The following is a 17,465-nucleotide window of genomic DNA, read 5'->3' on the forward strand; positions in this document are numbered from 1 at the left end:
AAGTTTAATTAATTAAGAGTTTTTTTCATCCTTAAAAGTATCTTAAGATACTAGAATTTTAGTACAAATTTTGGTACCTCAAGTTAACATACTTTTTACACTAAAAAAGATGGTATCTTGAGGTACTTTTTCAAAGATGGTAAAAAACTTATTAATTAAACTCATGAATTTTATAAATCATTTTTCTTGATTTCAAATACAATTTTATATGCGATATGAAGAATTTTATATTCTTAATAAAATAAATTAGACATTTTACATATTAAAGTTAATTATTAGTTGATTTGCGCCCACCGTTTCTTTTATAAAATTTTACGTATTTATTGCTCTCACACTGATAATATGGTCGATTGACTATTACCGTGCTTTTAGATCAATAGGCTAGCCACAATAATTTCTATTTGCCCATCAGGTAGTTATTCTAACAAAAAAAATATTTTTTATCATTCTCGTCAATTGTAGTGCTAAATTGGTAGGCACGGCTCAAACCTCGAAACTTTAGGACCTACGCTAGAGTTAAGAGTGCATCTCATGTATTCGATGTGTTGGTACGAATTCTGTGTTTCGTACATAGATCAAAGATGTGAATTAGAGAATATATATGGGTCCATCTAGTGATCATATGTGTAAAAATTTTAATTTCATCAATCAAATCCAGTTACTACTGTTTAATGATAATTTAAAGGTGTGAACGTAAGACAAAAAATTATACACGTCCCTTCCTTAGCCTCATGCATTACCTACATATATGACGAAAGAAAAAAATTAAACATTTGATCAATAGCAAAAGTAAATATATATACATACAATATCTATCTGTGACAGAGGTTGATGCACGCGCCGGCGTGCAAGTACGGTCGGCAAAGGGTTCCGGCCGGCGACGATGGCGTGGGCTGCGCGCGTTGCTCGAAGCGGCAAATCGCTCGCTCCATCACACGCCATGCCCACGCACGCACACGGCCAACCCAACACAAACTGCAAAGTTAGGTGGCGCGATAGTTACAAGCAAATACACACTACATCCAATTCCATCATCCCTTCTCCTTTTATTCTGTCCATTGATCTTTCTTCTGATCGAGATGCAGAACAAGACCCATCCATCCATCCAGTCATCGATCGCTCTCTCTGTAACTGATCTCCAAATTAAGCTTTACATTACACATTGCATCTCATACGATGGACGGATTTGCGTTGGCCGTTCACTGTCACAGCAAGTCGTCATGACTGATCGCTGACCGTTAACACAAACGCAGCTCACCTAGCTTGCACTGGAGCATTCGATCGAGCTCGATATATATACCACTTGCAACCCCTTCTTCTGCTCTGCACCCTCCCGGCCTGCTACTTCCCCAGCGTTTGCACAGTGTACGTTGTTCCACACCTACCACTAGCACAGCTTCCAGCTAGCTAGGCGGCCGGAGAGCAAGAAGACGAAGTTGTCGTCGTCGGCGGAGGAGGAGGAGGAGGCGGGCGTATATATACACAGATATATATTGTTTAATTCTTGGGTGTGTGGTTGGAGAGGATGACGACGAAGGCGGTGGCGGTGCTGGTGGTGGTAGCGATGGCGGCGGCGATGGCGGCGGAGGCGAGCAAGGAGCTGAGCGTGGATTACTACAAGAAGAGCTGCCCGGGAGTGGAGAACGTGGTGAAGTACCATGTGGCCAAGGCGCTCAAGGCCAACCGCGGCGACGGCGCCGCCCTCGTCCGCCTCATCTTCCACGACTGCTTCGTCAGGGTAACTAACTAACCAATACTTCATCTCTAACCTCTCACTCAATTTCCACTTATAATTCAGATAATCATTGCCTCGGTCACCTCATGATTCATCGAATCCACATTTGGAGTAGCTTAATTATTACCAGTTTTGTGCATCACTACATGCACCCAAACAGGATTTGCGTGCAGAGTTTAGTTGTTACTACTCCACACTAGATGGTTTGGTTTCTTCTTTTATCGTCTTCTTCAGATAATCACTCTGGGAGATCGATCGAGAAAGCTTATCACGTTCTAGTGTAGTGATTAAGAAGAAATGAACTGTTGTCTTCAGGCGACAGCAACAACATTTATAACAACTAATTAAGCAACCACTCAATCAGCATAGATCCTAGTTTATCTTACGAAAACGTCGTCGTCGTCGTCGTCGCCGCATTAGTTAACGTGTATGAGAAATTCAAATTAAGCTATACATATACACACAACTTCTCAGTAAAGTCTCTACACATTCGCATATATACACCACATGGTTGTCAAGATCAACACAGCTAGCAGTTAGCAACAGCAAGCAAGCAACCACACGCCACTGCATTTGACACTGTCATCACTCCATCCATCATCAGACAGTCAGTTTCTTTCTTACAGAAAGCAAAAGGTTCCATGGAGAGCAAGCTAATCTAAGCTAAGCTAAGCTAAGTTTCGTGAGCTACTTGGTGACTCCTACTACTTAATCCAACATGGCAAAGAGAGAGAAGCTAATCTTAGAGAGAGAGAGAGAGAGATTGGCAGCCAGCGATTTTGCAACATGCTGATGCTGCATAGAATCGAATCGAATGTGATACTTTCCTTGCGTTGCATCATTTCGACTGTCAATGCAAACACCTTTTTTTCCCTTCTGCCTGCTTAGCTGGCTAAACATAAGCTACAATAGTGTATTAAGCTAGCCAGTGACCCAGGATCTATTAGCTAGTCAGCACTGTGTCCTTGTCTTCAGTTTATTCTCTCCTTTTCTTCTGCATTTGAGTGGTGTGTGCCATCCAGCTGCTGCTGCTGATGTTACTCTCTGATTGACAAGCAACGTGCAACTACCTGTTCAATTGAGATTTGCTCCGTGCAACAAAAAATACTTTGAGGTACCGGGACCTCGAGATATCAAATTATTTCTTACTATTGGATCTAGCTGAGTAGGATGTGTACGGTTAGATCCAACGATAAAAAACGATTTAGTACCACGAGATACCGGTAGATACTTTTCGTTGGACTGAAATAAATTTCATTCGGTTTGGTTCAGTTATACAACTAGCGGTATACTAGTACTACAAAGTAATTAGCCTCATGTGTCAAATTAAACATGGTTTTCATCCTGTTTGGTTTCTAGGTGAGCCCAATTAGTGGGATATGATTTATGCTTAGTGATGGACCAGAGCTTCTTTGCTTCCCATGGGCATTTTGTTTTCTTGTGCTGATTGTCTAGGAGAGAGAGGGGATAAGGACACATGGGAGAAAAGGTCACACAGTGAGAAAGAGAAAGCACACCTATATCCAGATCAATAATTGGTACCACTATACTAGCTAGTTGTAGTTCTCCTCAGTCATCCATAGGAAAAAAAAGGTAATTAACTAGACCTTCTTTGCATCCCCTTTTGATTAGCAAGTAGTTAAAGCTTGTAACAGAGAGTTTGATCAGCTCTGATATCCTTTTTCAGCTGAGTAAACCTTATTAGCTCCAAAAATTAGTAAAAGTTGGTCAAAAAATTTAGCTGTTTTGAACCATTCATTTTGTTCTTATATTAAACAAAAACTGTAACCCCAAACTATTATATTTTAAAATACAAGAATATAGGAGTTGGGAATCTTTACTCTTTATGGTTACATTTTAGACGAAATGGTCGGCAGGCAGCATCGGTCTTTTTCTTTTGTTCTTAATAAAAAAATAATACAGAGATCATGTATACATATACCAAGTTGCAGCATGCATGGACTTTTCGTTGTGGTTTAAGCATCACCAGCAACAGAACTGTTCAAGTAATCAAGATCTGAAACCATCCGGAGACAATAATGCATTTGCCCTCACCGACACTAGCATATGCATATATCATTTTCCGACAACTCATCAGCTAATGATCGAGCGATGGATCCATCACACATTTTTCTCAAGGGGATCAAATATAATTAATTATAATTTAGTGTGCTCAAGTACAGGGACGAAATGACTTGCCATGCACACTTTTGATCACGTACACAAACTTTAATTAACACTGGTTGTTAACTACTCGTGTTTGCACGGTGGAACACTAGGAGGAGTACATATGATAGGGCGATCTGATTTTTATGAAATGAGGTGGAATTGATTGAAGGATTCCGTGGGGATGTTTGTTTGGAAGGACGTGCGAAATTCGATCAAGTTTATATTTCGTTGAGATCACATTAATTATCAAGTTTATGTATATAATGTATTTTAGTTATATATATCATCAATTAACCAAATTGTGCATGCCTAGATATTTTCTTTTTTCAAATAGTAGGTCTTACCCCCACTAACCCAAAACATGCTAATTGTACCAACAAGTTTGTTACCATTATTATACCTCACAAAAAGTTAATCCAGTTTTATCATTCTCATTCCTGCTTATCCTGCCTGTCAGGGACGGGTGTTCGAATATCTGGACCAAAAAGATGCCTAAATTATTTTTTAAAAAGTTTCAGCCGAATTAGTTTGTTCCTGCAGGGTAGGACAGGAAGTACCAGAATTTCAGGATTTATTTCTAACCCTTCAACTTTGTTTTTTTTTTAAAAAAAGATCATTTATACATTGCTACAGTTAGTTGCAATAATAAGGTTGTTTTCTTTTGAAGATTGTTGACGAAAGATTAGTTGATTTTATGATAACTATTTAATAATATAAACAATATAATTAACTAGTATAAAGTTGAAAATTTCTTTAGAAATGTGAGATGATAAACTTCTTTATAGATTTTTTTTTACAAAAAACACTGTTTAGTAGTTCGGGAAGCATACGCGTAAACGGAGAAAAAAATCATCCTAAAGACCTAAGTAATTTATCACGAAAATAAGAGTTTTACTCCCACCCTTCTTTTTTACTGCGAGGTACTAGTACCGTGAGGTACTATATTCACACTCGTGTTATCCACCCTATGACCAAGCTAGTACCTCGAGGTAACATGTCATCGTGACTGTTCAATCTATCATCACTAACCGTCGGGATTTTAGTACCAACTTGATCGTGAAGTGGATAGCATGAGTGAGGATTAACGTACTAGTATCTCGTGGTAGAAAAGAAAGGAGTAGAGTAAAGCTCCGAAATAAAAGTAGACAGAGTGAGTACCATTGCTGTGGACTGGTACTAATAATGCCTGCCCCTGTCTCTTCATAATCAGTTCCAGATTGTCAATCATTGAGTCAAGTTTAATCAAATCGCTATAGCTTAACCAATTGAGCCATTGATTAATACAGTAATTAATTATGTAAATTCAAAAAATCATTATTTAAAAAACGCGGGAATTAATGGTGGTGCAGGGTTGTGACGCGTCGGTGCTGCTGGACCCGACGCCGGAGAACCCGGAGACGGAGAAGACAGCGCCGATCAACATCGGGCTGGCGGCGTTCGAGCTCATCGACGAGATCAAGGCGGCGGTGGAGGAGCGGTGCCCGGGCACCGTCTCCTGCGCCGACATCATCATCTACGCCGCCCGCGACGCCTCCAGCCTCCTCAGCAACGGCCACGTCCACTTCGACGTCCTCGCCGGCCGCCTTGACGGTCGCGTCTCCCGCGCCTCCGACGCCCAGCGCGACCTCCCGGACTCCACCTTCACCGTCTCCGAGCTCATCCGCAACTTCCGCCGCAAGAACTTCACCATCGAGGAGCTCGTCATCCTCTCCGGCGCCCACGCCGTCGGCGTCGGCCACTGCTCCTCCCTGCGCGCCCGCCTCACCGCGCCGCCGGAGCAGATCCTGCCCGCCTACCGCAGCCTCCTCGCCGGCAAGTGCGCCGTCGCCCCGGACCCCGTCGTGCCCAACAACGTGCGCGACGAGGACCCCGCCGCCGTGGCCGCCACCATCCCGTCGTTCCTGCCGAAGCTGCGCAAGTTCGAGTTCTTGGACAACACCTACTACCACAACAACCTCGCCCGGATCGTCACCTTCAACTCCGACTGGCAGCTGCTCACCGAGAAGGAGGCGCGCAGCAAGGTCCACGAGTACGCCGACAACGGCACGCTCTGGGACGAGGACTTCTCCGCCTCCCTCGTCAAGCTCAGCCAGCTACCATTGCCGCCCAAGGCAAAGGGCGAGATCCGCCACCACTGCCGCCGCGTCAACGCCTACTGATTAATTCTTGCATCCTTGCATCCATCCATCTTCAGCTCTGCATTGTCCTTCCAATAATTCTTTGTTTCTTTTTGATTTTGCATCGTCGTCGTCGTCTGTCTGTCTATGTTGATCTGTGAAATTTGTTGGTGATGCCGTGTTAAATTGGTTTAATTCTGTGTTGAATTCGATTCTTCGCGTATGCAAGAACACATCAGTACAGGAATTCATGCTGTATAGTAGCTTCGATCGTGTTGCTGCGTTCAGTGTATGTGTATCTATCTACTACTATGCTGGTTTCGAAAGAAAGAAAGAAAGTTGTGAGGGTTTCATTAATTTCATATATGTTTTTTTTTATTGGTTTGGATTGGATTTGTGTTCATCCATCCAGCCTCTCCATTTTCATGTAATAAGGATTACAAAAGATCGATATATGGCACTGGGCACACTTCAATTATGTTCCAAATTTCTACTAGTTAATTGTGATAAGCAGACCTGTTGTCACTGCCAGTCCAGATCCTCTGCCTTTTTCCAATAGATGTCAAATTATTTCTCTTCTTATGCCAATCTCAATGGAAGTTTTATGGACAATAAATAAGTTGTTATACAGACTTTTTAAATGATGTTGCATTAATGAAGAGAGAGATGAAATGAGTTTTATGGAGATAAAACCTTATATCCAATGTTACCTAGACAACTTATGTCTTGCATATAACCTAGAAAACAATAATAGATAAAATTATGCAATGAGAGAGGACTGTGTTATCCTAGTTTTAAACTTTTTAAATGACATGTCACTCTAGGTAATTGTGTACAAAAAGGGGATTATGCTACTCCAACATGCTAAAACATAGTGTATTTCATAAGAGCTTTTTTCTATCCTTAAGCAGGTACCATGAGGTACCATTTTTTTCTATGTAAAATTTGATGTCTTCTAGTATCTAAGATATTAAGAGATACAAATTTTACATAGAAAATAGTGATACCTCTTGGTACCTTCTCAAGAATGATAAAATTGCTCATTTCATAATGGAAAAATGGAGTGAAGTGTTGTTGGATTAATACCGCAGTGTCCTTTTTTTTTAAGTAGAAAGTGGCTAGTTTTGGTAGAATAAGGAAAAAGTTTACCAAAAGTCCTGAATTTGAAAACGAGTCTGTTTTCCGTCCCTTAACCGAAATACCATAAATGTGTATCCTTGAACTCACATAATCCATCTAAAAATGGTCCCTCACTCATCTATTGACTGGTTTTTACTGATGTGGCATCCGGTGGATCCCATATGTCAGGATTTTTTTATTTTTCTTCCCTTCTCTCCTCTCTCTTCTTTCTCTTTCTCACCTTCTCTCCCGTCCTGGGGCTGGGGCGCACAGCGACGGGGGCGGACGGCGGGCGGGGGGTGGGAGACGCGGCGGGCCGGCGGCCACTGCCCGGCGATCACGCTGCGGGCCTCCCGGTCGCTCTTTCCGCTGCCCGACGACAACGCTGTGGGGGCCGGCGGGATGGGGCGTGGGCGGTGGCGGACTGGGGTGTGTCTAGGGGTGCAGAAGGTGGGCGGCAGCCTTCCTGGAAACGACTGCTCGGAAACCGCCCCACGTTTCCTCCCTCGCGGGACATCGCTCGTCGCCTTCCCGCCAAAAATCAGTCTCACAAGCAAAGCGAACCATGATCATCTCTCTCTGAGTCTCTGTATTATATATATCGACGATGCCATTAGAGCAGTACCTGTGGATAAACAGCAAGAAACAACTCGTTACCGAAGCTGAGCAAGATCGTGTTTCTCTTCCCTGTATGTGTGATCGATCGATTGTTCCATGGCATTGCGAGGTCGCCGTTTGCTCCAATGGAGGAGAAGGTGCAAGCAGCTGGATCAGCAGGTGCCGGTGGCGTGTACTTGATTCACAACCAAGTGAGGAGGATCAAGAAGGAGGAGGAGGAGGCCAGGGCGTTTCTCCTCAAGCTGCTGCTGCTAGAGACGCAGCCGGCCGGCAGCCGCTACCCGGCGACGATGTTGCGGGCCTCCCTGTCGCTCTCCCCGCTGGCCGGCGACGACGCTGTAGGGGTCGGCGGGATGGCGCGCAGGCGGTGGCGGACTAGGGCGCGTCGGCGGCGACACTAGGGGTGAGGATGGCGAGCGGCGGCACTAGGGGTCTGGAAGGAGCAGCGGAGCCGGGCAAGGGCGGCGGTGCCCGGGCGGGCGGGGGCGGCGGCGACCAGGCGGGCTGGAAGGAGTAGCGGAGCCGGGCGGGCTGGTGACGCGGAGCTTGTCCTCGCGGGAGAGCCGGCCCTCCTCGTCGTCGTCCGCCGCCTCCCTCGTCCTCCACGACGCCGATGATAGCATGCCCCGTCTGGCCAACGCCAACGCCGTCATCGTCCTGTCCAACCAACGCCGTCGGCGCCGCCGCCCCAGCCCAGACAACCAACCGTCGCCGGATTCCGGAGGGAGGCCATCAAATGAAAGAAAAGAAGGAAATAAAAAAAAAAGAGATGTGACTTAGTCCTATATTTTTTATTTTCTCCTTGCTAATTCGATGCCACATCAGCGAAACCATTTATACATACTGTCTTTGGACATAATTTATAAGATTTTGAACACTTGAGGGGCTAATATTTTTGGTATTAGCATTTAGGGATATTTAACATACTCGATATAAAGTTGAAGGACAAGTGAACTTATTTCTAGAATCAATCCACAGGAAAGATTCAATGGGCCCAAATGTCTTCAAGAGTGAAAGCTTAGGCCCATTTGGCTTGTCGAGTCCTGTCCTCTCTCGTCGTTCTCCATTAATTGCCATTCACTTGACTTGACTTATTCCCTCCCAACCAAACAAATCAAATACTCTCCTTGTTTTCATTTTAGGGGTATTTGGTTCCTCCCAGCTTTTCTTTAAGTCACTGTCAAATCAAATATTTGAACACTAATTAGAAGTATTAAATATAGACTATTAATAAAACCCACCCTATACTCTGGATTATTTCGCGAAACGAATCTATTGAGCCTAATTAGTCTATGATTAACGAATGTGATGCTATAGTAAACATTTGTTAATCATGGCTTAATTAGACTTAAAAATTTTATCTAATGAAATAGCATTTATTGATGTAATTAGTTTTGTTATCAGTCTATATTTAATACCCCTAATTAACGTCTAAACATCCGATATGACAAGAGACTTAAAAAAAATCACTGAATCCAAACAACCACTCAATCAAACTTCGGTCATAGTCGAGGGAGGTAAATTATAGTTTATCATTTTTTTTTAAAAAAAAAAGCTCAGCATCCAGCATACATCAGTCACCAGAACAAATTGTGGCTGGTCCATTAACCATCGATATCCAATTTAGGCCTAGTTTTTCGTACTTGCTAAACTTGGGCCATATGTATAGGGCAGCGAGTTCACGGCCCATTTTGCAGATTGAGCTGGAGTCCAACGCATACCAAGGCCCTATTTGTAGGAGTGCAAGTGGGCCGGCCCGCGAATCCGTTTATAAGTCAATTAAGTGACCGCTTAATTTGCCTATAAGCGAGTTCACGGACCGGCCCATTTACACCCTTATCTATTTGTAAGATTTTATTTTTAAGCTAAAAATTATAAGTCTAAACAAATATGCAGTTCCTTATTTGTTTCATTAAGTTATAAGAAAATGTAATTATAAGTCTAAACGGTGCTCCTGGGAAAACTGAAGGAAAATTTTGTTTGCTAATGCTACCGATTCCACCATTCATCCTCCTGCGCGTACACAGTATCAGAACTTGGGGAAATGAAAATGGGATTAGCACGGTAGGAGTACACTTTACATTTTTCCCTTAGTTACTTTCCTGTTCTTCAAAGCTCCATTAGTTTTCAACACGACTCTTTTTTTCTATTCTCTATAGGGGTGATTGTTTGGCTTTTTTAAAAAAAAGTCAAACTACACATTTACAAATGAAAAATAGTCTATAAATAAAACTTATATATATACGTGTTATTTTATGCAAAGAAAAACATAAGAATATATTGACTAGAACCTCTTTTTTTTCCCTTTGCTTAGTTCAAGGCAAATCAATCCGGACATATATTGTTCACGTATATGCTACGATAGATGGTACTAAGTTCAATATTTATATGGTAGATTATACTATTGCACTTTACGTTAATTGTATTTGGTATGTGACATAGGCCGCGTACGACGGGGGTGACACCTCGTTTTTCACGCGCACGTTTACCAAACTGTTAAACGGTGTATTTTTTGCAAAAAGAAATTTATAGAAAAATTATTTTAAAAAATTATATTAATCTATTTTACGTTTTTTAATAATTAATAATTAATTAATCATGTACTAATATATTAATATATTAGTAATATATTAGTAAGTTTTCCGCGTCAGGTAAGTTAACTTACCTCTATCCCTCCCGAACGCAGCTATAGATGATTTGACCAGATAGGCCGTGCGCGTAACCTATCCGGACTCTACGCTATCTCGCGCAAGGAAGAATCCGATAAGTAAAACTGCAGAAGGAAGCCACGTCTGTGCACGATGACAAGTGTGTGCCACTCGGCTCGAGCCAGCCGAGGCCAGCGAGCGCGCGCGTTCCTCTACTTCTTTCTTGCTTAAGATTCTAGATAGCACTCTCCTATTTAAAAAGGTCTTACTCTCATAAAACTAGCAAGATGATACTAAAAGCTTATATGCATGGTTTCATGAGATGGACTTTTGTGATTTTGTAGAAATTATTCTACACATGAGCCTTCGCCCAACCATTAATTTCAACAGTTTCACTGTCGGGAAAATGAAAATAGAACCTCATGCTAGGGATGGCCTAACGCACATGCAACCGTAGTTAATTAACTGCAGGATTAATTTAGCACGTGCGTGCTTATAGTGCTTCCCGGCCAGTATATGTACAGTAGAGCAGCTCCAGTTCGAGAGAGACACACGGAATTGATTGCTGATGATCTGAGCAGTGACCAACATCCAACTCGATCATCGTTATTTATTTATATTAGCTGGATGACCATGAATTTTCCAACCCTTTAGCTTCGCTTGCTTCCCGCGAAAACCGACGGTCTTGTCTCATTGTCTGAATTTTTTTTTTGCCAAGTTCGTTCAGACTGCACTGGCCTCTACGTGCTATAGCCTGCATGATCCATATCTCACATGCATTATATTAGTTTCCTATAGACTCAAGTCTGAAATTAATACTCCTACATATATGCACATTATTAGAGATAGCTAGCTGTATAACTTTTCTCCGTTTAAGCAGGTCCATAAATTCGATTAAACAAGTGGTGCTTAAGTCATCCGCTCGGAGGGACAGCTTTAGCGGCCTTTTGGGAAGGGAGATTAGTTGTATTGCTTCCTCCCCTTTCTTCTCGTGGATGTGGCGTTTAATTAGTCCGTGTCTGTTTGCTAGAAGCTGTTCCAAGCTTATACATAGGGGTTTCTGCATAAGGCCAGTCTAACCTTTGTACGTTGTGTAAAACAATTTTTTTCTTTTAATATATTGATGTGTAAATTTTTTGCGCGTTCGAGAGAAAAAAAAAGATGAAATGGTTCCGTACTTAGTCTTTTGATCTGTTTTGCAAAGGACAACAAATACCACCTATATATGCACATCAGTTTCATTGTGGTTCAGCCAAGTAGCAACAGTAATAGAACTGAACAGTAATTAAGATCCAATAATAATTAACGCATCTGCCTCTTGATTATCTAGCTTGCCGACACTACAGATGCACATCAATCCTTTTTCGTTCGACAACTGATCAGATGATCGATTGGGATGGATGTGGATATATCCCTCAAGCACATATTTCAGCTCCAGAGCTCTAATTACTACTCCCATATATGTTCAAGTCGCTCCAATTAATGAAATGACTTGTCATGCATTTTAATTTGCACGTAGGCCTCTTAACAGTAGTTAACTATAAAATAATTGTATTAGCACGTTAATCCGGACAATTCCTTCTAGCTGGTGAGAGAACATGCCGGAAGATCCGGTTCTTGTACATGTTTGTTTAAATTAGAGGATATTGGCATGATATATATATATATATGTCTATGAGATAACTGCAGAATACTATGAAGCATGATATGCATTATATATATATATATATATATATATATATATATATATATATATATATATATATATATATATATATATATATATATATATATATATATATATATTATTGCCCCTGTTTTCCGAATGATTAATTCATATTAAGCATTATAGGTTAGTTACTTCGAATTTTGTACTTAGCAGTAAAGTAATTAAGATATATATATATGTACCATGTCGTTTGGAGACAATATATCGGACAGAAATTAAACCATATTACAGACTCTGACCACCGCTAGTTCCATAATTAATTAAGAACATCGTAGACAAGTTCATGTCCAACTGGAGTATAGATTAGTTCATCATCAGTTGCAACTAACGTTTGCACATGCATCCAGCATTCGGCCAACCGATCATTAATTCGGAGGAGGGAATACTATATATATTCTAGCAAAAATTTGATTGGATATGCCATCTACATGGAATTGATCCATCTTTTAATTAATTCGTATCTATGTACGTACTCGCATTTTCTTTCTAAGATTAGGAATGAGGAAGAATTAAGGCGCTAATTAAGCTCCCACAATAGTCAATAGCTACGAGCTGTTTTACCCATTATAAGAAGTTTATCTTGTTACGTTAATAATTATTGGTACAAGAATATTTTGTTTTGAAAACATTTGAGTCCAAAGTTTCTTTTTTATTAATTTTCACAAATTTTTGTAAATTTAACAAAAAAAAATCAGATTTGGTCAAAATTTCTTGAAAAAATGAAATAATTTTGGACCAAAATATTCCGAGAAATTTTTAGTGAGATCAAAATTATCAACCCTAAGTAGAACTTACAAATCAAATTAATAGTTAAGATCATTTCAAGACGATAATTCTGATAGCAGAATACTCCCTCCATCTCTAAATGTTTAAAACCATTGATTTTTTTACACAAGTTTAACCGTTCGTTTTATTCATTTTTTTATGAAATATGTAAAGCTATATATGCATAAAAATATATTTAACAATAATTGAAATGATATAAAAATAATTATATAATTTTTTCCAAATAAAACGAATAGTTAAACGTGTATAAAATGGTTAACAAACGACAAACGTGTAGGAACGGTGGAGTACTGTTATTAATAGAGGGAATGGTAAAGTTACTCGCGCTATAGCTAGTGCCTAGTACGGAACTACCAAGTACCAATCCAAATTAATTTAGTAACGTAACGTCGATCGGTAGTGGTAGTTGGCCTGACGAACAATCGAAGCTAGCGGCCTGACGAACAATTATGACTTCTGCTAGACTATTTGTGTCGATCTAGAGCAGTTTTCTCTCCGTGAAAGATGGAATGAACTAATTATAATTGTATAATGTATAGTTAGCACCGATAGCAATAGTTAGGGTGCTGCATTGCGTGGATATCCACTACCACTCCATTTTCTTGCAAAATTAATTTTTGACCGTCGACAGACGTCGGATGTGTTATCATCCAATGTGTCCATTGATTATTATATATACTTAGGCCGTGTTTAAGATGATTAAGGTTAAATTATTAAAAGATTATTTGATTTTACATTTAATTGAGAGTATAAATGAATGATTTAACTAGACTACAAAGTTAAAAGGTTGCTCTACAAATATCATATCATATGACCTTTTATATAGAAAACTTTTACGTGAAACACATTATTTAGGAGCTCAGTAAGTGTGGATATAGAATGCAAAACAAAGATAACTTTATTGTAAGATCAGCTCACATTTAACAAGCTAACGGATCTGAGCGCATAATTATTTAGACTGAGTTAGCATTTTAAAAAAGATTTAGTTTAACATATTGACTTTGTTTCAGTTTTCGTGAATAGTGTAATTATATTTTGTATATAATATACTGCACTACATCGATGCATCTATATCTACATTGTTATAGAACCTGCAGCACGATTAATCGGTAACTTCACTCCTCCAACCAAAGCGAATTTAGTGGGGTTTATTTTCACCGTCTCTTGTAACATGGTAATAAATAAAATTTACAAACTTAATTAAGTAGTGGCCAACAAATTCAAACGCGTACAGTTGTAAAGCTGACTATCGAAGTAGCAAGACGAATCATCATCGCATAATATAAATCCAAACGAAAGGGATTGGAAAGCAAGCAATAGTTGGCGAGGAACGGAACTAATTCGTCGATCCCAACTTGTTCTCAATTATATAAACGTTGCATGCATTTGACATTTTGACCTCCAGCAACTAATTAATCTAGGCTTGAGCGACACCGGCGCCCAACTGACAATATTTTAAGATCGAAGAGACTTAACACTGCAACGCATCATCAAATTCATATATACTAGCTCTCTAGGCTCTCCGTTTTTTATTTAAAACAGTTAACTTTTAGATCTACGTTTGATCACGTTTGATCGGTTGACTTATCCGATTTTTCTAAATATAAAGAACTAGAAATTATTTTTAAAGGTCATAGAGTAATAAATCAAACCGTAATAAAATAATTAATATATTTCTTTAAATAAAATAAATTATCAAACATAAATATAAAAATCTCCGTACGGCGTCAGATAAAAAAGCGAATAGAGAATATATAATCGCCATACGTACATCCATGCACGTTGTCGTCGGCCTTTCCTGCAGTGTTTTGGTCAACATGCAAGGCATAATCGACAGCGACGTTTATCTAACAACCACAAGCAAGCATGCAGACACGCACGTATCATTCATCCACAAGCATATAAAAACTAATAAATTAAACGCATATTATCCGGTGTGCATGCAAGCTAAGCTAGCCTACTCGATCGATGGATCGATGATGAGAGATGGTCATAGTCATACTACTGCTCTTTGTTGAACCATAGCAACAAGCAGCTAAATTAACCTGATTAATTATTTGGTGCTCATGGTGACACAGTGAGATCGAGGTGATCGCCAGTATATATACCCCATGGACTCCACACCTTCCAATCCACCAATCCATAGCAACTTAAGCACTAGCTAGTATTAGTATTGCTAATTAATTAAGCTCTAGCTAATTAAGGTAGCAAGAGCCAAGAGATCTTGGGAGGAGATGGTGAAGACGACGACGGCGGCGGTGGCCGGCGTGCTGTCGCTGTGCGTGTGCGTGCTGCTCGCCGCCGGGGTGCAGCCGGCGGCGGCCGACGCCGGCGGCTATGGGTACGGCGGGAAGAAGAGCATCGAGGCGACGGTGAGGGAGGTGGTGGAGAAGGCCATCAAGCGCAGACCCGCCGTGGGCCCCGCCCTCGTCCGCTTGGTCTTCCATGACTGCTGGGTCAACGTAAGTCTGACCACCGTTTATACTTTTTTGTGTGTCTCACAATTATAAGGGAGGGTCTAGTTCACAAATTTTTTCTCACAAACATTACATCGAATCTTTAATCTTTAGATACATAAATGAAACATTAAATATATATGAGCATTAACAACCAATTACACAGTTATGGGGGAAATCGTGGGACGAATCTTTTGAGCCTAATTAGAACGCAATTAGTGATAAGTGCTACAGTAACTGACGTGTGTTAATACTTCAAATATATGTCAAAAAACTTGATGTGATGTTGTTGTAAAACCTTTTTGCAATCTAAACAACGCCTAAGTATGTGGAATTGCATAATGCATAATGTAAGCTTGAATTATTATTCCAAAATGTAGGTTAATTAGCTGTTGCAATGAAAATTAGCTTTGTGGCATTTTAGTTACCTTGTTTTTTTCTTACTGGGTTCAGATAAGATAACTGGCCATGCTTGTCCTAATTATCATGATCCACCCAAAAATATAGACTTTTTGTTTCAGTTGAAAAATGGTAACAAAATGGAGTGCATTTCAAAATTGTTGGATGATTTTGATGTGGATAAGTTACTAATTAATTATCTTTTGCATGTGCATAATAATATATTATAAAATGCATTTGGGTAAGTAAATTAATAAAATTAAATTAAATAAAATGCAGGGTTGCGATGGATCGGTGCTGTTGGAGAAGACGCCATACAGCAGCAGCACCGAGAAGGCGGCGGTGAACAACATCGGCCTCGACGGCTTCGACGTCATCGACGCCATCAAGGCCAAGCTCGGCGCCGCCGTCTCCTGCGCCGACATCGTCGTCCTCGCCGGCCGCGACGCCTCCGCCATCCTCAGCCGCGGCAGGGTCACCTACGACGTCGCCACGGGCCGCAAGGACGGCGTCGTCTCCTCCGCCGCCGCCGCCGACGCCGTCCTCCCGGAGCCCACCTTCGAGTTCGCCCAGCTCAAGGACAACTTCGCCAGGAAGGGCTTCACCCAGGGCGAGCTCGTCATCCTCTCCGGCGCCCACTCCATCGGCGTCGCCCACCTCTCCTCCTTCCAGGACCGCCTCAACGACTCCACCGCCACGCCCATCGACGACCAGTACAGGGCGGCGCTCTCCGCCGACGTCGGCCGCCAGAAGATGAGCCAGAACACGCCGAACCCGACGGAGAAGAACAACATCCGCGACATGGGCGCCGCGTTCCAGCAGGCCGCCGGCTACGACGCCACCGGCGTGGACACGTCGGCGGTGGGCGCCCTGGACAACAGCTACTACCACAACAACCTGCAGAACCGGGTGCTGTTCAAGTCCGACTGGGTGATGCGCACCGACGGCGACGCCGCCAGCGACCTCGCCGAGTACAGGGACAACGCCACCAAGTGGGACGTCGACTTCTCCGCCGCCATGTCCAAGCTCAGCAAGCTCCCCGCCGAGGGCACCCACTTCGAGATCCGGAAGAGCTGCAGATGCACCAACCAGAACTACTACTAACTACGTAGTGCTACTCTACTTAATTAAGTCAACGTACGAGTCAACGGGAAAAATACGGCTCCCACGTGTATAAGTATACGTATATGTGTACTGTACCTATACGGTAGAGGCACAATGCCATCTACTTGTACGTACCTACGAATGTAATACTACCATGCTGGTTTAAAATTAATACTACTGGATCCTTAATCTTAATTAAGACTATTTAATTTGTTGAGTAATGTGTAATGCGAATAATTACTCCATCTGTTGTTTTGTAATTGTTATTATTGGCCAATACTGTTACAACTTTGATCACGGATAACTTTCTACTCCTATATAATACACTTTGATAATATGACATCAGTGGCAACCATCGTAAATAAACATGAATATAATGGTAATATTTCTATATCTCAACAGGATGGTTTGGTTAACGTGACAAATAGGGAGAAAAGAGCTGGGCCTTTGGCTCGCATATAGGCTTTTTTTGGGCCGGCCTGTAAGCCCGTATACAGACCATGCAGTAAGATTCATGTGAGTCTAGAAGGTCCGCACAGTGATTAAATGCTCGAAAATTTTGATTTTGTCAATTAAATTCGATCA

At 41.4% G+C, this 17,465-nt stretch overlaps 2 protein-coding genes across 2 annotated transcripts; both read left to right on the forward strand.

The window, feature by feature from the left end:
- The first annotated feature begins 1,308 nt into the window (after positions 1–1,308).
- LOC102707960 (peroxidase 2-like) lies at positions 1,309–6,508 on the forward strand. Its single transcript, XM_006653951.2, has 2 exons — positions 1,309–1,738; positions 5,254–6,508. Exons 1-2 carry the CDS (start codon positions 1,526–1,528, stop codon positions 6,061–6,063), a joined length of 1,023 nt encoding a protein of 340 aa, XP_006654014.1. The 5' UTR covers positions 1,309–1,525; the 3' UTR covers positions 6,064–6,508.
- Positions 6,509–15,073: 8,565 nt separating this feature from the next.
- Positions 15,074–17,112, forward strand: LOC102705160 (peroxidase 2-like). Its single transcript, XM_006654901.2, has 2 exons — positions 15,074–15,383; positions 16,056–17,112. The coding sequence occupies exons 1-2, from the start codon at positions 15,156–15,158 to the stop codon at positions 16,878–16,880; spliced, it is 1,053 nt and encodes a 350-aa protein (XP_006654964.1). The 5' UTR covers positions 15,074–15,155; the 3' UTR covers positions 16,881–17,112.
- The last annotated feature ends 353 nt before the right edge of the window (positions 17,113–17,465 follow it).

This window comes from Oryza brachyantha, chromosome 5 (genome assembly GCF_000231095.2).
Source record: "Oryza brachyantha chromosome 5, ObraRS2, whole genome shotgun sequence".
Classification (NCBI taxonomy): domain Eukaryota; kingdom Viridiplantae; phylum Streptophyta; class Magnoliopsida; order Poales; family Poaceae; genus Oryza; species Oryza brachyantha.